The sequence below is a fragment of the Thamnophis elegans genome, chromosome 1 (assembly GCF_009769535.1).
Source record: "Thamnophis elegans isolate rThaEle1 chromosome 1, rThaEle1.pri, whole genome shotgun sequence".
In the NCBI taxonomy this organism is placed as follows: domain Eukaryota; kingdom Metazoa; phylum Chordata; class Lepidosauria; order Squamata; family Colubridae; genus Thamnophis; species Thamnophis elegans.
The window spans coordinates 159,851,405-159,874,490 of record NC_045541.1 but is presented as its reverse complement, the minus strand read 5'-3'; the positions used below and the strand labels follow the sequence as shown (position 1 = coordinate 159,874,490).

Genomic DNA, 23,086 nt, shown 5'->3' with positions numbered 1-23,086 from the left:
CATTTTCTCTCTCTATCCCTTTATCTACCTACCTACCTACTCTCTCTCCCTATCTACTGTATTTCTCTCTATTTCTCTATCCCTCTACCAACCAACCTACCTAACTACTCTCTCTCTCCCTACCTCACTACTGTATTTCTCTGTCTAGCCCTCTATCTACCTACCTACTTTTTTTTAATTTGCCTCTTCAAAACCTTGGTGTGTCTTATACTCCGGTGCGTCTTATACTCTGAAAAATACGGGTATCTTACTTAGCAATGGAAATCATGGGCTCAATTGTGGCCGTAAATCAAAGAATATCTGTAAGATGTTAGTGTTTCAGAAAAAATGAGATGTTTGGAACTTCCAACAATTCTATTTGAAGATGAACAAAAAATAGTGTACAGTACATTAAAACTCAGTTAAAAAGAAACTCATTTAAAATTTCCTTGTTCATCACCCCCACATTTATGTCTGCTTTTTATATTTTATTATTGACTAAAATATAAAGTTCTATATGACTTCTAATTATGGTTTGGATCAATGCTTTTATCTCAAAATATTCCATTAACTTTTATTTTAAAAGAATGTCCAAATTCAATCACATACAATACTTACATGTTTGGGCAATTTAGAAAAGGAAGACTGTATGCAAATCAACTCAGGAAATGATCTCTGATTCATTAGCTAGCAATTTAAAGAATGGCCTAATTTCTAGCAATGAGAAAGCAAAAGAAGAAAAAAAAACCTAGAGACAAACCAGAGACAATATTTACATGGAAGGACAAACACCATGTTTTACTAGCAGTATTTGGAACCTACTGTCCTTTTTTTCAATGAGTTTGGTAAGGATAATGCACTACTTTGCTTCTGACCACCAGCTGCTTGTATTTTTGTCAGCATTCCTTTGCTAAAAATAAAAACTGAAGACCAAAGACGCTTGACTGATATATTTTTCCTGGAAGTTCACAGCATAACTTCTGCTAAAGATGGCACCAGTTATCTTTATAATATCCACTATCTTTCATTACATTATCAGTGCACAAATATTCTTTTCTATTGATACCATGATCGATGGACAGTTTATCGACTCCTTTTTTCAGATGAATCTAAGATTGAAAAAAAGTCTACAACCACATCTCTTGCTTGCTCCAGTATTTTTAAAAGGCTAATGGCCATTATTGATTCTTTGTGTAAGTAAAAAAACAGAAACCTAGGCAGAACTGGCTCTCTTAGTCTAGTCTCCTCCTTACCACTCTATTTGGAAACATAACTTTATTGAGACACAAGGTCGTCTCTTAAGGAAAAGAAGAAAGATTCTGGTTTGCTAATTGCTCTAATGTATAAACACCATTTTTCTTTAGCAAAGTAATATGACAGTCAATGGATCTTCCTATCCCTTTAAATAGTTTCAGTGCTGTGATACCAATCGTGGTCAAGTTTGATGCTTTTGTATAGCAAACTAGTAGGTGGTTCCTTTTTCTAATCCTCTGTTTCCAAACAAGAAACACCCCTTTTCTTTGCCTGTCACAGTAGCTAAGATGAGGAGGAGCAAAGAGGCCCATGTCTCCACAGTCCAGTCACAATTCGAATCTCTGCTCCACCTCCTTGGCTATCATTTTTGCAATGGCAAGGGAGGAGGTAGCGGCAGGTGAAGGGGCATTCCTGACATGGAGGATTCGAGCAGCAATGTCTCCAGTTCCACTATCAAACACAAAGTCATCAATCAAGTTCCCACCACTGTCCAAGGCTTGAGCTCTGACCCCAGCAGGTCCTCTGCAAAAAGAAAAACATTAAGATGTTCAATATTTCATTTGATATCCTCCCCCTCACCAAAGTGACTTAATATGAGGCAACTAAGACAATTACTGCATTATCATGGTTGGTTATTGAACAGAATAAAACTGAGTCATAGACCAATAAAAATACATTCTGTAAAACAAATGAAACAAAAGTATTCCTTGACATCAATAACTGTGGCAATCATTTGGGAGCAAAATGTAACATATAAAGTAGCACAATTCTGCTACTTTTAGAGACATAAATTTATCCTGATTGCTTAACAGATAATATGGATACTTGATTTTGGCTAACAACTAAGAAGCTCATCAAGTTTGCTTCTTTAAATTCAATTTTAGGGTTTGTCCTTGGGATTTAAGTTGTAAACAAAGGGCTGTACTCCCCCCAAAAATATGGTGTCAGATTAAAAAAAACCAATATGGGACCAGGACAAAAACTGATTTTGATAACTTTGTATTATATTAAAAACATAAAGACCTTCTTGAGAGAGATGGGTTGTCTAGAAACAAGCTGGAGAAGATTCCTGCGAGTCTCTTGCACTGCAAGGCGATTAAACTGGTCAGTCCTAGAGGAGATCAATCCTGACTGCTCTTTAGAAGGCCAGATCCTGAAGATGAAACTCAAATATTTTGGTCATCTAATGAGAAGGAAAGACTCACTGGAGAAGAGCCTAGTGCTGGGGAAGACTGAGGGCAAAAGAAGGGGATGACAGATAATGAGGTGGCTGGATGGAGTCACTGAAGCAGTAGGTATGAGCTTAAATGGACTTGAGGATGGTAGAGAACAGGAAGGCCTGGAGGAACGTCCATGGGGTCGCGATGGGTCGGACACAACTTTGCAATTAACAACAAAAATTAAATCTACAAATTTAATTGGTTATTACTAATAAATCAGGTTAATTCAAAGATTCAGTTCAAAGGATCAGTTTAATTAAAATAATAAAATATACATGTGTGAGATTGGACTTTGTTCTCTTGTGATTTCCTAGAGTCTAAATTGATTCCTCATTTGAGTGCAGAAGACCAGAGATTGGGGAGAGGGGGAGCTACATAGGAGGGAAATGAATCATCCCTGTGGTCATATGGGCAGGTGGGCTGCTAAGCACCCAAACTTAGATCACATGATTGCAGGGTCAGTGCAGCAGCTGTTAACTTCAAGGAATAAGAACCAGTCATTTTGTGCCACCATAACTTCAAACAGTTACTGAACAAATGTTTATAACTCTTGAAGTACATCTATTTGACTTAGAAACAAAGGGGAAATGTGTATCATAATTTTGATTCTCATGGAAGTAGCAGAAAAGAGGAGAGAGCTATGTTGGACTATGTTTCATCAAATGCCTTTTTCTGGTGTGAACTCTTTATCATGGAGCTGCTTCTTCAAAATTCTTAAACATATTTAACCAAGGTGGTGGGAGGGGGGGGAAACCCATTCTTGATATCTCAGTAATTTTACATTTGTTTTACCTCTGAATATCATTGATGGTAACTTCAGGGATGATTCTTTGCAGCTGCTTCAATTGGGCATTTAGAAAACATGCTCTGTACATTTCACCCATCCCATATGAAAAATTCTTCAACGCTAGTTTCCATAAACCACTGGGAGAAAAAAAAGCAGTTTATTACGATCTGGCTGGCTAAGAAGGTTAAATTCTCTCATCATCCATAATTCTATAAACTCTCAGACCTTAGAAAACATCAATATAGAAATATAGTAAATAAATGTGTATCTCTGTGTGTTCATAGATCAGATGCAAACAACTAAAAGTACAAACAAATAATTGCATCACAATTATATTGAAAGATTAAATCAGTCGTAACCAAGTCTTTTTAGTGCTGTAGCTAAGAAATACTGCACTGGGATTAATAGCTGTCATTTTGATTTAAGCCTTTAATTATTCTGCTGATTTTCACTTTACATATCTGATTAAGTGCACTTATCTAAAATGTTTATGCCACAGTACATTTTTACATTCTGGAGATGCTGTAAAATTGGTTGTTTTTCAAATTGCTTTGAATAAAAATATGATTTTAGTTCATTTTTTAAATCTAGTAAAACATATTTTTGTTAAATAAGCAATCTTGTCATTTTCTTGTTTCTTCAGATGATAGAAATGATTCTATTGAACTATCGGTTTTTATAGGATGAATATTTGTATTTGCTTTTTCTCCCAACGTTCCTAAACACAATATTACTTACAAACCTGAACTGAACCACACTCTCAGTCCTCTCCTACAGCTCCCCCTGCAAGCAACTGAAGGCTTCTTGCAATGCTCCCAAATAATACTCAAGTAACAGAAAAATGAGGGAGGGCATACTATCTGGAAAAGATTACCTGTAAGCAGCTGCATCTATAAAATCTTGAATACTGAAATCATAAAATTTGTAGCCCTCTCGTTTAAATGCAAGGACTGCATTTGGTCCAAGCCAGACACTACCATCCATCCGTGGGGTAAAATGAATGCCCAGAAAGGGGAAACGGGGATCAGGTACCTGTCATACCAAAACACATGTCCCAAATCAAAATTCATTTGAGGTAGGAAAGTACTGAATGTCTGTATCGCCCTATGTGCAAACTATAAAACAGTTAAACAAAAGAGTTCCCATTTAATTGTAGAGAGAGATGGAGAATAAAGGGAGTCAATTTTCCAAAGAGAGAGTGGCCCTTTTTCATTGGATATTTTTAAGCAGAAGTGAGATGGCGACTTACCAGAAATGCTTTAATTTGGATTCCTGCATGAATCAAGGCCTAAATGGCCCATTTCAATTACACATAACAAAATTTTTAAAAAGGAATTTTTAAAAGAAAGGCAGAGTAAAGGGAAATATGTGGCAGTGATCTGGACAGCGAATTGAGATACTTTCTATTAAGGCTATTAAAGTTTAAAGAACTTTTTGCAACACCAATAGTGCCTAACCCCCCCTCCCCCCGGTTTTACTTTCTTCCAACCAATAAGTGAAAGTACTGAGAAATGATATACCGGATAAATGTTTCCTCTAACTAAATAGCACTTCTCTGGCTTCAGCATCAAATAATCTCCACGGAAAGGCACAATGCGGGGCTCTGGGTCACAACCAGAGATTTGGGAGAGTCTGTCCGAGTAAAGTCCTGCGCAGGACACAAGATGTCGGCATCGGACCTCCTTCCCCTGTGACAAAAGCAGCACAAATTTATTTCAGCTATAATATACCTTACACAATCTCAAAAGTAAATAATCCCCAAAGATATTTCCTCTATGTTCCATTTCCTCCAATGCTGCTCCTCATGTCTGAACTGACCTGTCCTAAGACCAGGACAGGAAGGGATTACTTTTTGCTCTGAAATAGCTCAAATCAAAAATAGGTCTTTTGGGAAGAGAGATAACTTTTGGAGAAAGCTAGTCTAGCCAAACAAGTGATACCTTAGCCAATGGAAAAGGCCAAATGTTCAGCGACTGCACATGACAGGGTTACTTGCATATGAAGTCAGAGTTTCTCAGGGAATGAGAAGCTTTAAGCTAGGGGTGTCAAACTTGATTTCACTGAGGGCCGCATCAGGGCTGTGTTTGACCTCAGGGTGGGGTGGGGGGCTGGGATGGGCATGGCCAGCTCGTAGTTATTTGTGTCAGAGGCACCTGTGGTGGCCTGAGCATTCTGCCAGCAAAAATGGGCTCCCAAGCTCAGTTTTCAGCTGCAACAGCCTCCTGCAACCCTCTGTCAGCAAAAATGAAGCTCAGTTTTTGCTGGCAGAGGCACTGTAGGCCAGTCCATCACTGTTTCCAGGATTGCCCTGCAGGCCAGATCTAAGCCCCCCCATGGGCCAGATCTGGTCTCCGGGGCCTTGAGTTTGACACCCCTGCTTTAAACAATTAGTAAACAAGCAGAGTTAAAATTTTATATTTTTGTAAAAACTACTAGAACTGTGCCTTTGTAATGCTTTGTAATATGGTTATTATCTTTATCAAATATTTTCAGATATTAAGAATTATGTTTGCTTTTCTATATAGAGGGCTAAGGAAAGCCTCCATCAACTGATTTTTAGTATATATTTATGCTTTAAGTAACCTGAAGATTACACTCTTCTTTTCCATCAACCTTGAATACTGTTTTGTATATTAATTTAGTTCTCAGATTTCCTTAGAGATGAACTTGGAAGATGATTGCATACGAAAGCATAGATGGCTGAAAAATAACATAAACATAGATATGTTTAAAGACTTTGGAAAGTATTTATTTTATTATAAAAAGCAGATGCTGATGGTGTTTATTAATAAATTATTAATAAATTATGTATATGCACTCCAATTATGTCATTTTTACCTTACTTTCTACATCTTCCTATTTTATTGCTGCAAAAACTCTGTGAATTAAATGAATATACAAACCAGCATTCTAAACTGAGTGTAATATAAAAGTAACTAAAGTATTAACCTACTAAATCATCAATTAATGTAAAAAATATGCTTAGTAAGTAAAAATACCAGAAGGTCAAATGTATGTTTTTTAAAATTTCAATTGAATGTTATCTTACCTTTGAATTTCTAACAATAATTGGATATTTCATCCCTACAAATAATATGAAAAGAATTTAAATGGGTTATGAAGCAATTGTTTTATCCCTTGTGCAAAACTAAAACCCAAATGGTAGTTTCTGAAGAGAAAGTGGGCTAATCTGCAGCCATTTTCTTTTTCTTGTAGAAGCATCTTAATTAAGATGCTAGCATAAGAGGAAAAACCCTGACTTCTTTGTAACATATATTCTTAAGTATGTTTTATGTCCATAAAAAAATGTGTTTCTTTTCTTGGCCTTTGTTTAGTTTGAATTCCATTCAAGCCCTCTCAGTGTATTTTGAGTGTATTTTGAAGTACACTAAACCATTTTAAACAGCATGCAATATGTTGAAAAAAAGATCTGACTAAAGAACTCCTAATAATCCAAAAATAGGAACTCTAGCAACATAAAATATCAACTCTCCTTTGAATCAAACTCCAGATGACTTATGGACACAATCCATGTAGTTTGCTTGACACAATACCCTTTGAATTGCATTTTGCTATCCCCTTGTTCTATCTCCCTCTCTGCCTTTCTGTTTACTCAAATAATATCTATATTACTAGGTAGCCTTTGGCGAAAGTGATCAGAAGATATTTTCTTCTGAATTCTGGGATTGATGAAAGACAAAACAACTTTTTCTTACTAAATTCTCTTTTAACAAAAGGATTTAAAGTACAGATTTCAAACCAAGCAGCAGACCAATTGTAATGGCTTCTAACATATTTGTTATTCTTTATTAAATTGCAAGGAAAAAAGTTGTTCAATTGTCCTTTTTACTAGGTATAACCCCTCTGTCTTTTGGATATGAATGAGTTCTAAAGTAAAATTTAGTAACTATCAAATTTACAGCAATTTTTGAAGAAGTTCTGAAAAGGTATCCTATAACATAATCATCTGAACCATACCACTTATTCAAAGCAACCTAAGTGCTGAAGGCAATTTCAACCTGCACAATCTTTAAATGCATAGAAAATACCATCTGTGTGTATGGGCTATGCTAAGCCAGGATTTTTTAAACCTTGGTGTGTTGTACATGTATACTAGGCTGGTTAACACACATTTAAGGTCAAATGAAGTAAACTTTATGGTAGTTTAAATTTGTGTCCGCCTAAAGGGCACTCTGGATTTTGCATGGAACATCAAAAAATGTATTCTAAAAATGGAAGAGACCAACTTTTGCTTTTTGAAAAGTTTTAGGAGATGAAAGGGCATGGCATCTTGGAATTTGGAGGTCTTCTAGTCCAACCCCCTGCTTAGGCAGGAAACCCTGTACCGTTTCAGACAAATGGCTATCCAACATCTTCTTAAAGACCTCCAATGTTGGGGCATTCACAACTTCTGGAGGCAAGCTGTTCCACTGATTAATTGTTCTGTCAGGAAATTTCTCCTCAGTTCTAAGTTGCTTCTCTCCTTGATTAGTTTCCACCCATTGCTTCTTATTCTGCCCTCAGGTGCTTTGGAGAATAGTTTGACTCCCTCTCCTTTGTGGCAACCCCTGAGATGTTGAGTTCAAGGTCTGCATATTACAGTGAATCCTGAGAGGAAAATTCCAAAGAACATTGGGGAAGAGTATAACTTAACTGTAGAGGTGTCAGAAACAAATGATCCACTGTAACTTACCTTCTTTACTTCCTTCAGCACTTTCCTTTGCCATATCCATCTGTTCCACCTCAAACTCTGTCAAGACAGTACCTCCAGCTGTCTGAAAATCTTCAGCATAGGCTAGGGCCACCTGCCTGTAGTTCACAATGCCGGTGTATGGGGAATCCAGAGCCATCAACCCCTGAAAAGGTGGACGCAGGGACAACACATCTGTTCACAGGGTCAATATTGAAAGAACAAAGAAGACACAAAGGGGCCATTTGAATCAATGCAACTTTCAGCAAGGCAGCCTACATGCTTAATTAGGTCTACGTGCTTACTCAGATAGTGTTGCTTATCGGCAAGGAATGACAGGAGGACAATTTTAAGCATATGAAAGTGGCACTAGATTAATATTTGCCAAAATGGTTTGTTCAAAAAAACCTTAGAGCGGGACCATCTGACATTCCCAGTACAATTATTGACACCATTCCTACCTTTGAAACCAACATTTGGTAAAGAGATTTGGGGAGGTAAAATACTGAAGAGCGACAGGCATGGATTGAAACTTATTTCTGGAAGTCAAAGCATTAATTAATAGGCATTTGCAGTCTGAGAGATCAAACTGGAGGATTTTGCCTGGAAAAAGGAGAAGATACAAAGAAAAAAAGAAGATGGACTCTTGTATCTGAGCAACTGACTGGGTATGATCGTTGGAGATTTTGAAGAGCAGGCCTGCTTTTCTGTCTAAGGTTAAAGACATGCTGGGGCTTGATAAAAACTGCCATGAGCTACTGACTCCTGAACAGCCGCAGACTTGACTGGGAGGAGAATTTGGCCTCAGCTAGAGCTCTTCCAGAGAAACATCTGGAAACATCTAACCAAAATAAGTGAGCATGTTAGTTTTGCATGGGAAACTCCAAGCAACATGGAACAGCGAAGAACGCTTTGTGGTGATCTGTAAGGTATGAAGGTTTGTCTTTCAAACAGAAAACTCAAACCGTGCCTGCTGGAAGTGGAAGCTTTGTGTCATTAGAAGAGTACATGAAGGAATAAAGAGCTTATATACTGCATCATCAGACATGAGGGAAGGAAAAAAATTGCTTGCTATGATGGGTAAAGCAACTCAGTAAGGAAAGCAAAGAAATGATACGAATGCCAAAGGACACAAGAAACAAAAGCTTGTGACCCAGAGAAGCAAGAGGATCAGAAGTTAAGTGCCACTAGTAAGTAGCTCAGCAACCTGCTCTAGAAGCCAGTGCATGGCTTCCACCTTACCAACCTCAGCTTCATGGAACAGGATGAAAGACACTCAAGGCTCTGATAGGTCAAAAAACGCAGGATCCACTTTGAAGAAGAAGAGATGCATTCTGGTAACGTGTAATTCCCAAACGTGTAAAACTAAGAACCTGCAGATTGGATATGATGTCAGAGAATTGAGAGCCGAGGTGGCGCAGTGGTTAAATGCAGCACTGCAGGCTACTTCAGCTGACTGCAGTTCTGCAGTTCGGCTGTTCAAATCTCACCGGCTTAGGGTTGACTCAGCCTTCCATCCTTCCGAGGTGGGTAAAATGAGGACCCGGATTGTTGTTGGGACCGATATGCTGACTCTGTAAACCGCTTAGAGAGGGCTGAAAGCCCTATGAAGCGGTACATAAGTCTAACTGCTACTGCTATTGCTAATATGTATTATCTTCCAGGTCTGTTCAATGGGCTGCCAAAACTCTTCAAGTCTATAAATAACAGTTGTGCTACTATTCAGGGGGAAATGAACAAAAAATGCCAGAAAAGACCTCAAAAGATTTCTCCAGAAGAGGGGAAAGAGGAAAATGACGTAGGAAAATGAAAAAGTGGAAAATCTAAGGTAGTGTACTTGTCAGCTCTTTCACGAAGAGAAAACAGCACCCTGGAAATCAGAAATCCTGTATTTAATTTTCTATATCAATTTTAATTTAATGTACTACTATTGTTAAGCTGCATGGAGATATTGATTTCACATTTTGCCGGGTACCATCCCAAAAGATTAGAAACTGCACAGCAAGACAGCAGCTTACCCGACAGTAGGGTTCCTTGGCTTGTATTTCTTTGGGAGAGATTAGTTGCAGCCCCCGGACATTATTCTGTGTCCCCCTTTCATAAAGTGCCTTGAGCCTTGGAATTTCTTCATGTTCCACTGCAACAATCAGCTGCCAAAGAAATAAGAAACTAGAGCAACCGCAGAACCAAAAAATACAGTGGACGAACAACAGGAGACAATCACACTGCAAAGTGTGAATAAATAGAATATTGAATTAAATTAGACTTCAATTAAAATTACAATATAAATTAATTGTGCTTCATAACTTTATTTAGCTGGAGGGATCTTTCCTTGCTGATATTCTTTCTTGATTAAAAAAACAAACTATGGACTCTTAATTTCTTTGGATCAGAGCAGTGTTTCTCAACCTTGGCAACTTGAAGATGTCCGGACTTCAACTCCCAGAATTCCCCAGCCAGCGAATGCTGGCTGGAGAATTCCGGGAGTTGAAGTCCGGACATCTTCAAGTTGCCAAGGTTGAGAAACACTGGATCAGAGAACCGTAGAAGAAGCCAGAGTCTCTTGTTCTTTAAAGTAATTGTCAGTGAGAGCTGAACTGGCTAGAAGTATTATAAACCTGCTACTTCTCTGGATGATATAAGTCAGAGGTCTTCAAACTTGGCAACTTTTAAGACTTGTGGACTTTTTCTTTTTTTTAAAAAAAATGGTTTTTATTAAACATTTTTACCTTTAAAAACAGGGGGGGAAAACACATACAAAAAGAAAAACCAAGACAAACATAACAATATAAAATAGTTTTACAGACATGTGGACTTCAACTCCCAGAATTCTCCAGCTATGTCCGCTGTCTTAAAGTTGCCAAATTTGGGAACTTCTGATATAAGTATTAGGCTGCTTTTTCTCTTATCACGAAAGAAAGAGAGTTGCATTATACCAAGTGTTTTTTCAGCATCTACTCCAAACACTTAAGAGAAAACAGAATAATCTTATCTTATTCACCATTAGGCCTCCACTAAATACCTTTGTTGACTCAGCAGGTGGCAGCCACTATTGTGTCTAGGCTTCAAAGCTAAGCAAGGTGAGGCTTGGTTAGTATTTGGATCAGAGCTCCCCATGAAATTTGAGGACTCTACCAGTTGTATGGCCAAGTTGAAACAGATCTAGTTCTAGTCCTGCCTTAGGCACAAAGCCAGCTGGGTCACCTTGGGCCCCTCATTCCCTCAGCCCTAGGAAGAAGGCAGTGGTAAACCATTTATGAAAAAGAATCATGCCAAGAAAACTGCAAGGACCTGCCAAGTGCCAAAAATTGACTAAAAGGTACAAAAAAAGAGAGATTCCATTTAGACTTTATTTTGGGGACAGTTGGAAGAATTTAGCTACTGTATAAGCCTAGTATATGAACTAATTCAAACAACTGTGGTATGTTATGGCTGAATTTTTTTTAAGCCTATTTTCTAGTATTTGGCAGGCAGACATTTCTAGTCAGGCAGTGAGCTTAAGATACAATCTTGAATGCCTTCCTGTGAATAAAATTATCTGTACCATCTTTCTGCCAATTGAAACAGCACCCAAATTGCTCCCCATAAGATTTAATTGTAAATTGTTGCAGCTTTAGGGAGATGTCATATTAGTCACCCTTCCCTGACATCAAAATCAACTGACATACAATTTGTTTTTTTCAAAGGACACAATTATTCTAAGATAGATAAATAGATATGCTGATTTGTGTTCATATACTGCAATTGCAAATATAAAAATAACAATAAAGCAATGGACTAAGGGAAATTGAGCTAATGCAATCATACTCATGAGAAGAATACACACAGATGTGTGTCTGTCTGTCTGTCTGTCTGTCTGTCTGTCTGTCTATCTATCTATCTATCTATCTATCTATCTATATATATATATATATATATATATATATATATATAGTTGTATTTGTGCTGATAAATAAATAAAGGGAGACTAGTATACAGTAGATCTATTTCAAGCTATTTAGCTCTCATCACCTAGCCATACCCTTATTGGGATCCCAGTATGGCTAGCTGATGAGAGCTAAATAGCTTGAAATAGATCTATACTAGTCTCCCTTTATTTATTTATCAGCACAAATACAACATGTGTGTTTGTGTGTGTGTGTGTTTTTCTGATGTTACTGTATAACAATGATGGAAAAGGCTAATCAGTAACATTTCATTCTGTGTAACTCTTAAGGCTGCAGATTATATCATGACTGGAAAGTTGGTTCAGCGATTATAAAGCAGTAATGAAAAAAATCAGAATAAGAAAATCCAACAAGCCCAGATTAGTGTGTACCTATTGTATGATTCTTGGGCCAATTCTCCTGTTATTTGAATAATAACAATAATCGTAAATGAAGTGCATTAGAGTTATAGTAGGATTAAGTCTGCTTCTCTTTAGAATCATTTAGATTTTAGAACATCCTAGTATAGTCCCCCCAAGAAAATTAAGTAACTTAATCAACTGTATTTGGAGCTGTATAAGATTAACAGCAAACATTTCAGCACTTACCCTACCTTGCCACATTGTTTATATGGGATTCCTTTTTGGTCACAGTATTCATAGCAGAGAACAGCTCCTTCTACACACAACTTGGCTTTTAAGGATCCAGGTGTATAATAGATTCCACTGTGAATAACACCACTGTTATGCCCACTTTGATGGAGAGCTAAATAGAAAGTTACATCTATCATTGTATTGATCTTCTAATACATAGAAATATTTTGTTAGTCAAAATATTATTGAATTATTTTACATAATTTCAGTGTTAGTTTGGGAAAAGATAGCAAGGTAAAATAGAAATAAGCATAAAAAGAGCCACATAATATGAAAATGTAAACATTTATGTTAAGCAGTAAGATTTAAGAACTCACTAAAATATCAAGCAAATAGAAAATAGACATTTATTCTCATGACCTGTTCCTGATTTTTTTTGGAGACAGCTGTGTCCTATGCAAAATCAAGATATACAGGAAACTATATATAGATACGATAGGCTTCTATTTCTCAGAAAACTATAGAAATCATACTATTCTATGTAGGCAACAAAATCCATATCCTAGAAATCATCAATTTTCCATTGAATGGCCACAAAAAATTATAACAAAAGTTACTAGGAATTTTAATGTTGTCTTATGACAAATGAGATGTAAAATTGGCCCATCAAAAAGATTTTTAGTGGATTGTATCTATCTGAACTAGAGGTAATGCACTTTCAGCAACCACAATTGAGGCCAGCAACTTGGTTATTAAGCTAAGTGGGCACTAAATGAAACCATAACTGTGCTTATGTTTTTACTTCAGCTTTTCTTTGCTTTATACACCTGTGAAGATTGTAAATCCAAGGATTGGTCACAAGCTATCGTAATTGAGAACTGTGGTTAAACAAAGCAATCACTAAGCAAGGGCTACCTGTATAACATTTAATACTAAAGGAATACCCGTACCTATAAGTTAAACATATGAGTGGAAATAATATAGAAGTCTGTCAACTGTTTTATCAGTTTTAGATATCATACCTAATTCCTTTTCCTTTTCAAGTACTGCAAAAGCAAGAGACGGATGCCGCAGGCTAAGCTCTCTGGCGGATGCTAGACCCACAATTCCACCACCAATGACAACGACATCAAAGGTACTGTCAAAAACATTGAAAAGATCATTTGCAAGACACAAACTCCAGATTTTTTTTAAAAAAAATTCAAGATTAATTACAACTTATTTTTTATGATGAACTATAATGACTTATAGTTATTAGGCAATGATTCCTATTATATTAAGCCACATATTAAATTATCATGGTCTGTTGCATAATAACAACTGACTGGGTTTGTGCAAGCTAAACCTACAACTGTGGTTTAAAATAGCAGAATCCATCCAACAGGCTGCACATGTCAACCAGGCAAAGCTCATTAGGGCTTAAGTGTAATCTGTAAAACCAGCCAATTTCTGAATTTCTACTTAGCAGTAGCACTACTGTGCAGAAGTTGTTCCTGGCATGGAAACGGAGAGGTGCTTAAGAGCTGGTGCAATTACATCTCAGATCCCAACAAACGGAAATACTTAAGCTCGGGGCATTAGTTTAAATTGCGCTGCTTCACTTTCTCTTTTTAAGGACTTCCCCCGCAGAGGAAAACTCTCCCTGTTGAATGTCTACCTAGCAGCGGCTTGTAAAGTTACGCCGCTCGGTGCTGCAGGCTGCTGCCCTGGGGAAGCGGGGGAGGGAGGTGCAAATGGCGGGACTGGTGGCCCAGGACCGACGCTACCAGCTGCTCACCTCCTCCGTCGGCCGTTGTCGGCGCTGAGAGGCCGCGAGGGCATCGCCCGACCCCCGGCCCGACAAGGGCGCCAAGCCCCGCCGACGACCCTAAGCCACGCCGGGATCATTGCGAGCTCTGGCGGGCGGGAGGGCGAGCGAGCCAGTCTACCCGACTCCTCCTCCTTCTCCGCCCGCTACAGGTCGGGCCTTGCGGGTGTGGGTGGGGGGAAGAAGCACATCGGAGGCCGCGCAGGTCCCGCTACGACCGAAGGAATCCCGCGGAGGCGGAGAGAGACGTCAGAGGCATCGCGCCCGAGGTGCGTTTCGCCAGAATGTGCCGCCATTCCGGCCCTTCGGAGAGGAGGGGAGGCAGGCCGAGCTCCTCCATGCAGAGAGGGAAGGTCGGGGCGGCCTTTTTGCCGCACCCCGCTGATGGATGAGCTTGCAACAACACCCCTCGATCCCCTGCTCGCTTTGCCAAGGCGGAGTTAGTCCCAGGGGCATCATCATCCCTGACAGCGGCTCTCGGGAGCTGGGCTGGGCAGGCTCTCCCAGTGGCGGATTAAGGCTCACTGGTGCCCTAAGCACTGACAAATCTTGGTGCCCTCCTCCTTTATACATACTGTACAAATCTTCATTGTTTTTTCCTTTCTTCCTCAACTTTGTGGTGCCACCTTTGGGCCTGGTGCCCTAAGCAGGTGCTTAGTCTGCTTAATGGTTAATACACCACTGGGCTCTCTCATCGGGTGGGCCTGAAGGTCTAAGTTGTGGGCGAAGGAGAGATGCGGAAGGGGCTTTTGCCTTCTACAATACAGTAGCCCCAACGTCTGAGGTTCCCCTCCCCACCCCATCAGCCATTGTTCCTTTCCTTGCTTGCAGTAGGAAGAGAACTGCCCTCTAATCCCCCCCCCACCCCGCAATGTTGTAGTAGAGAGATTGGGCAGAGATCATGGCTAGAGTAATAGACTGCCCTGAGCCATAATGCACTTTTTTGTGTGTGCAAATCCACCCCATATGTGGCTAGTCATCCTGGGTCAGAAGTTACTGATGAAGGTAATGTGACTGGTTTCTGGAAATCCACTGAGCTGTCATTATTATGATCTCTTTCAGAAGTTACACGATGTTGACGATGTTGACGGAAGTGCTGATCCGTCAAACGAAATTGTTGAAGAGGCAGCCGCCTGCTGGGCTGCGGAGGCATTTCTGGGGATGGTTAAACGCAGTGTTCAATCAGTAAGAACACAGGCAAGATAAATGAAGTTGTTTCCATAAGTTGCTTGTACAATGCCGGCTGAAACTAGTGAAATTAGTTGCAGAAATGATTGCCTTCTGAACCAGCCTTGAGAATTGTAGCACTCTTACTAAGAGTGAGCTGGGGTTTGAATTTTCCTAGCGCTCTCATGAAAGTATGAATGATTCTCCAGGTTGACATGACCATTCGGTTAAAGAAGGCAGCTGCCGTTAGAGGCACTTGTTAGGGAAAGTCGCGAACCCCAACACTTCTGAGCCCCTAAAATTGCATTCCTGTCTCTTGGTTTCATGGAAGATTTGTGGAAGGGAAAAAGATGCTGTTTGTATCTCAGACAGCAAAATGTGAGTTATAAGCTCATACCTACTTGGCAATCTTATCTCATCTTTGATGTTTTTCATATATTGAAATTAATTGGGATGTGTGTACTTGTTATGATTCAATACAATACCTTAAACCTCATGCAAGTGCAATACCTCTCTGTTATAAAGGACATTTTTAAATTTAAATTTAAAATTTTTAAATTAAATTTTAAATTTTGAAGCTGCAGAATCCTACTGATCAAAATGCTTAGGGAAAACAAATAAGAGTGACTGCCCTTTAGGACTGCAGGAAAGATATTCAGTGCTTCCTGGAAAGTGGGAACAGGAATCCCAGCATAATTTTTGGTGTCCAAGGAACTTTTTGGTTGAGTGATTGCATGACTAGTCATTGATTTCCAACTTGAAATCTCTGAGGCTTTTTATCCCTGAATACACAGATCGTATGTGTACCGAATTTGAGATGGCAATCTTCTAATAGTGTTTAATATGTATGAACTCTGGGGATGAAATGTTTTGCTTCATTAATGTGAGCTGAGCTGAATAATATTGGAGTAGCATATAGGGGCTCTTAAGAAGATTTAGAAGAAGGGCCACAATGAAAGCCATTTTTAATTTTTGTTTTCAGTTGCATTGATTATATTCTTGGTAGCTTTAACAACTCTAAGCCACCTTAAGTATTCATACAGAAAGGTAGTGTAGAAATAAATATTCCTGTTTGATTACAGTAAAATTAAGAAACTTTTTTGGTTTAGGATACATTTGATGAGTGCATTCACAACATGACTACTACAGTAGCTCCACTAGTATATTTCCCTTGATGTTCTGAGAAGTTAAGAATAGTCATTCAATGTTTAATGGCTGGTGCTTTGTTTTGCAACAAGCCAAGTGAGGGGCAGGGGGGACTCCTAGACTAGAAGAGATGCATCTGAGAGCACAATGGCAGCCACAGGACCCACATTGCTTATCCTGAAATGCAGGAACTTCATCTTGACCTTGATTGAGGTTGTAGTTTAAGATTAAACCAAAATGTTCACAGCCAAAGTGAGGGCTCAGATGCTCAGTGGCTAAGATGCTGAGCTTGTCGATCAGAAAGTCGGCAGTTCAGCGGTTCGAATCCCTAGCGCCGAGTGAGTTCCCGTTACATGTCCCAGCTTCTGCCAACCTAGCAGTTCGAAAGCATGTAAAAATGCAAGTAGAAAAATAGGGACCACCTTCATTGGGAAAGTAACAGCGTTCCTTGATCCTTTGGTGTTTAGTCATGCCATCCACATGACCACAGAGACGTCTTCGGACAGCACTGGCTCTTTGGCTTTGAAACGGAGATGAGCAACGCCCCCTAGAGTCGGGAATGACTAGCACATATGTGCAAGGGGAACATTTACCTTTAGTTTGTACCCATTGTGTTTTATGAACTAAGGTACTGTGATTTGCAAACTGTGTCTTTATTTTTGCTTAAACTTATACAGTTGTGTTTATTCAATAAACACTAGGCAAATCATGGTTTAAGGTTTGCTTCGACAATGTATGTATATATTCATATTAAATGAGTGGTTAAATGTCTATTTTAATATTGCTTCTATGCACTTCCAAGATATATCGGTTCTATGTTATTCTTTATTGTTATTGAATATATTACCTTTTCACAAAGGACTTTCAAGACAGCTAATTAAGATTGAGTTTATATGTTATGTAAATTATGGTTTGTTTATAATTGGATTTAGCTACAATTAACATGGTTCTCATAACACAATCCAGAAGTTTTTAAAGCATAAGGGATGGATTCATATATAGTACATTAAGCCAAAAACCTAAAACAAATGTCTTTTTATTGTGTGAATATATCCCACACTTACTGGTGGAAATGACTTATAAGTTACATATAATCTACAGTATTTTTCTCAACTTTCTTTGGGCCCGGGGAAGAGTCTATTAATAGGAAAACTTTAACCGTCTTCCCCCAAGGCTATTTTCCACTCTGACCTACACAATGATTTACTTAGTGAATAATGCACCACATTTATTTTTTAACCAGGTTTCTTTCACAGAAGTGTATTAATGTAAGGCTTTGACCCTAACATTAGATAAACTAACCCTAATTTCTAAAATCATGCCAGGAAAAGCAGCTGGTCGGGAGGGCTGAAGCCTAGAGATAGTTTTTAATGTATGGGCCAGCCGCCAGCCTTCTGGAACAGCCTCCTGTGGGAAGTTTGATTGGCCCAACTTGAGGGACCTTCCAGAAACTGCTGAAAATGGAGGAAGGTTGACAGCAGATGCTGTTTTAAGTTATATGTTTTGTATTTTATAATAATGTATTTTATGATTATGGTGGGATATTAGTGCAATACATAAGTAAAGAAATATTCCAGTGAATTGGTCAAACTAGTTTAAAAACCTTAAAGAATTGTAATTTGCATTGAATTAATTGGGAGAAATCTTATTTAGGCCCAGTGGATTTCATCTGAATGCTAGTGTTAAGGAACAAAGGATATTAACAGATGTTAAATTGTGGAGATAGTTTTTTCAGGATCACATCAGGAAAAATAAATTCCTTGTCTGCCATGATCCCCATAATTATCAAATATCCCCAGAACTTTTATTTCAAGTCTGTCCATTAAATACATATTGTAGTCCTCAATTTACAACCACATTTAGGACAGGAATTTCTGTTGTTAGTGTGGTCATAAAGCAAGTCATAATCAGACCTGATTTTACAACCATTTTTACAGCCATGTGGGTTCTTAAGCAAATTCAGCTTCTCTAATTGACGTGTTTTGTTAGAAACTGGCTGGGTAGATCAAAATTGCATTAATATGACTGTAGGATGTTACGACCAGTTGTAAATGCAAACCGGTTGCTAGGAACCTGAACTGCAACGTGACTATGGAGGGATGTGTGTGTTGTTGTGTAATGGTCATAAGTGTGATGACAGGTCATAAATAACTTTTTCTGTCATAATTATGAACCATCTTTAAATGAATGGTCCTATTTGTATTTAATGAACCTTTAATCCAGTGTTTCTCACACTTGGCAACTTTTAGATGCGTGGACCTCAATTCCTGGAATTCTCCAACCAGCATGTTCACACATCTTAAAACTGCCAATTTGAAAAACACTAGATTTAATCTGTGGTCCTTTACACCGTCTATGTTGATTTGAATATACTGCATGTAGTGGAAAGAACTCATTGCGATGCCTTCTTGCCAGGGTTGACCATGAACGAATCCGCGCTGTTGGTCCAGATAGAGCAGCTTCAGAGTGGCTCCTTCGGTGTGGTGCATCAGTGCGCTACCATGGCTATGACAAATGGCAACAAGATTACAATGCAATCCCTATGGGTTCGCTGGAGAAATATAAGATCCAAGCCATCAATGCCACAGAATCTTGCATCATGAACAGAGGATTTGATTATTTTGGTATGTTACTGAGCCTAGCATAACTAATTTAATCTGTAGATATTCGCAGACAAATTATTTGATAAAGTTTGTTATTTGCCTGCTAGCCCCTTTTCCTTTGTGTTGCTCTGATACAAGAAGCTTGCCTTTTTAAAGAATTGTGCAAAGGACATCATAGAAACTACAGCCTATTTGGTGCATTGCTTTTATACATGGCGAATTCTGCCTAAGGGCAGTTCACTTCAATAATAGTGCATAGCAGTTATTTCATTTGCACCACTATTATCTTAATGGTATCTACTGAAATCAGGAAGACAATCCCCCCTCTACCCATAACACAATTTCCTTTACCTATTTCATGCCAGTCTTTCACAGAATTATCAAAAGTGTAATTTTGAGACAATAGGCAACTTTCCCTGATCTGCTGCCTTCCAAATGAGTTGGTTTCAATTCTTATAATGCCCAGCCACCACAAGCAACACATAATTGGTTCTTATTCAGATTAAGGAGGCTTGTATTTAGGAATATATTTACCTTACAAGTAATACAAAACAGAATGTGATTTTGTTTGGATTATAGGATACATGATATTCTCCATTAAGATTTAGAGTTCTGTGCAAACCATGAAACTAGACTTATACCATGTCAAAATCTTAATTAATTGTGGGTTTTGTCATAATATTGGTCCAAGTAAAACAATGACTGGCAATAGCTTGTAAATCTATTGTATGTAGACAGATGCCTTGCCTAGAGATGTTAGAAATTATCCAGGCCCTTTTCTCAGAGTTATAGTCCTTTTTAAAAAAAGAAAAATATCACTTTCACCAGAGGTTCCTAAAAAAAAACCTTTAAAAAAATTTCTATAAGAAGTTAAAACTATTTTCTCCACCGTTGTGAAAACAGACTTTGCCTATTCAATTGCACCCCATATAATATGTAAGACACAAATTCATTATTGTAATTCTAAATTATATGTGATCTTCCTGGATTGCCTTTACCAAAATCAGAATGGTTTGATTTTATCTAATGCCAGTAGAGAGGCTCCACTTACTGTGCTTAGTGAAGCTTTGCTATTGTTATTGCTGGGTGCACAAACTAATAGTGACGAAGCATGTTCCATATGATGGAATAGTTTTACATTAAGCTATAAACCATAGTTTTTAAATTCTTAATAGCCAAATTCATGCAACAAACTGAACTAAAACTAAGCAAACCAAATATGTAACTTAAAATGATGTGAGTCCAGTCAGTATATGGATCAGAGCAGAAGCCCCTCACATAACCTTTTTGTAATAAGCTCTTCCCTTAACAAGACATTATGCTATTTCAGATGGTCTAAAGCAACTTGAAGAAATAAAGTTTTGCAAGTGCATATACATTGAGGATGCATGCTTACAACGGATTAGCGAGACTCCAAGCCTGCAGAAGAGCTTGCTGCGTTTATTTCTCATTTCTTGTGGAAATGTTACAGACAAAGGCATCATTGCATTGCATAAGCTCAGGTATGTAACACAATTAACACACCTCTATATTTTATAAAGTAGTTATGATGATTGTGTGGGCTGTTTTCCCTGCTGCAGCCTAGATAAATTAGAATCAGTTAAGTTCTTGGTGTTCTCTGAGCTTGATTATTTTCTTTCGTAGTCTTCAACATACAACCACAATTAGAATTGGAATTTCTTTCCTAAGTTATTGCAGTCTTAAGATCAGTTGGACCTGATATTACTACCATTTTCATAGCAGTCATTAACTGAATCAGATGGTCATTAATTAAATCACATAGCTATTAAGCAAATCCAGCTTCCCTAATCGGCATTATTTGCAATGGCCTGACTGTAGGATGCCGCAACCAGTTGTAAACGCAAGCTGGTTCCAAATGCCCGAATTGTGATGATGTGACAATGGGGTGGTGTGATGGTTGTAAGTGCAAGTACAGGTCACAAGTCGTTTTTTTCGAAGGCTGTCATAACTTTGAACCTTTAAAGAGTTGTAAGTTGAGGACTATTTATAGTAGAAAACCTATTACATATAAACAATCAGCCGTCTTCACTCATCCATGCACTAACAATACTTAGCCTACGTTTGCAGGAAAACAACCTAGCTTAGATGTCTCTGGAGATTCTCAGTCATCCAGGTCATGGTTGTCCCAAAGGTGCTTTTTTTTAAAGAGTCAACTGGATTTTCTGGATTTTCTTTGAAGACTTCTCATCCAAGAAGCTTCTTCCAGTCAACTGAAGAAGCTTCTTGGATGAGAAGCGGAATGTTTTGAAATAAAAACCAGAAAGTCCAGTTGTCTCTTGAAAAAGCCCCTTTGGGACAACTCAGCTTAGAGAAGACTAAGACCCCCCAGAGTGCAACCTTGAGCTACAGATGTTCTGTACTGTTGAAATTAAGAGATTGTTTACAATGTATGCACAGATCCATGTGTCTGTCTAGAATTCTGATTGAGCCACCATCTCTAATGTTTTTGCCTTTGTGTATGCTGGAAAGCTTACAGTATGTTCATTGCTTCAGTTAATGTACAGGTAATTCTTGACTTACAACCATTTGTTTAGTAACTGTTCAAAGAAATAACAGCACTAAAAAAAAGTGACTTGTAACTGTTTTTCATACTTACGACCGTTGCAGCATCCCCATGATCATGTGATCAAAATTTGGATGATTGGCAACTGGCCCATATTTATGACAGTTGCAGTGTCCCAAGCTCATGTGATCACCTTTTTCAACCATCTGATGAGCAGTCAGTGGGGAAGCCAGATTCACTTAACAGCTGTGTTACCAACTTAGCGACTGCAGTGATTCAATTCACAATTGTGGCAAGAAAGGTCATAAAATGGGGCAAAACTCACTAACAACTGTCTATTGCTTAGAAATAAAAATGTTGGATTCAATTGTGGGCGTAAGTCGAGGACTACACGTATCAGTTTTTTTTGCTGGGCATATTGAAAACATAAATATGAGCTTAATTGTATAAATGCTTGTAAAATTTTGGGGAGGGGGGTGACATAGCATTTATTCTGTTGAAAATAAGATATTGATGACACTAGTGAGTATTGTGAAATGGGTACCTTTTGCTTTCTGTGTCCCTGAACAACTATTTTGCTAACAGTAATGTTTCTGTCTCCTTTTATTTAATTTCTAACAGCAACCTGGAATATTTATTCCTGAGTGATCTGCCAGGGATACGAGAGAAGGAAAGAACTGTTCAGTCCCTTAAGAAATCATTGCCGGCACTTGAGCTTGAATTAGACTTGGAATAAAATCCTGACCATTCTATGTGGCATCATTTGCCTTATTAAATCTGTGAAACGATCCTCTGAGCAGCCCATGGTTATTGTGGAGCTCCTTGGCCTAGTAAGAGGAGGAGGTTGCAGACAGAAGCATGCAAGGCACACAGCCTGCTCCTTAAGCTCTAATACTCCCCTTGTATAAGATACAGAATCCCAGAATGTATGGAAAAGATAAGAAACAAGCCTCTGTTCTTAAGGGTCTTTTATGTTTTTATGGGAAAAGTTGAGATTATGGGATAGATATAGATATTGCTGGCCCATATAGTCATAATTAAAAGTGTTATGAATTAATTTTTGGAGGAAAATTCCTTTCCTATTATAAATAAAGGCGGAATTTGAGGATGCTAACACACAATAATAAATGCTGCATAACTAATGATGATGAGGTTTCTGAAGCTGAACATCAGAGGCCACATCATTTCTCTGATTCTTGTTTTGATAGAAAGTGGCCTTTAAAATATGCTGGAGAGCATATTTAATAAATTAGAATAGAATAAAGAATTGAAGAGACCTTTGGACGTCTTCTAGTCCAGCGGTCACCAACTGGTGGTCTGTAGACCACTGGTGGTTCATCAGAAAATTTTGGTAGTCCACAGAAAAATTATTTGCGGTTTTTCATTGCAC

General features: G+C 38.4%; 2 protein-coding genes across 2 annotated transcripts; one reads left to right on the top strand and one right to left on the bottom strand.

Moving 5' to 3' along the window:
* Window positions 1-822: 822 nt before the first annotated feature.
* On the bottom strand, window positions 823-14,358 carry L2HGDH (L-2-hydroxyglutarate dehydrogenase). Its single transcript, XM_032236831.1, has 10 exons — window positions 14,227-14,358; window positions 13,472-13,587; window positions 12,470-12,621; window positions 9,949-10,080; window positions 7,934-8,096; window positions 6,290-6,324; window positions 4,761-4,928; window positions 4,115-4,272; window positions 3,246-3,377; window positions 823-1,755 (listed from the first exon to the last, which is right to left on the bottom strand). The coding sequence occupies exons 1-10, from the start codon at window positions 14,334-14,336 to the stop codon at window positions 1,560-1,562; spliced, it is 1,362 nt and encodes a 453-aa protein (XP_032092722.1). The 5' UTR covers window positions 14,337-14,358; the 3' UTR covers window positions 823-1,559.
* A 55-nt stretch (window positions 14,359-14,413) lies between these two features.
* Window positions 14,414-22,485, top strand: DMAC2L (distal membrane arm assembly complex 2 like). The gene is made up of 5 exons (XM_032236867.1): window positions 14,414-14,525; window positions 15,319-15,441; window positions 18,985-19,193; window positions 20,503-20,674; window positions 22,318-22,485. Exons 2-5 carry the CDS (start codon window positions 15,329-15,331, stop codon window positions 22,430-22,432), a joined length of 609 nt encoding a protein of 202 aa, XP_032092758.1. The 5' UTR covers window positions 14,414-14,525; window positions 15,319-15,328; the 3' UTR covers window positions 22,433-22,485.
* The last annotated feature ends 601 nt before the right edge of the window (window positions 22,486-23,086 follow it).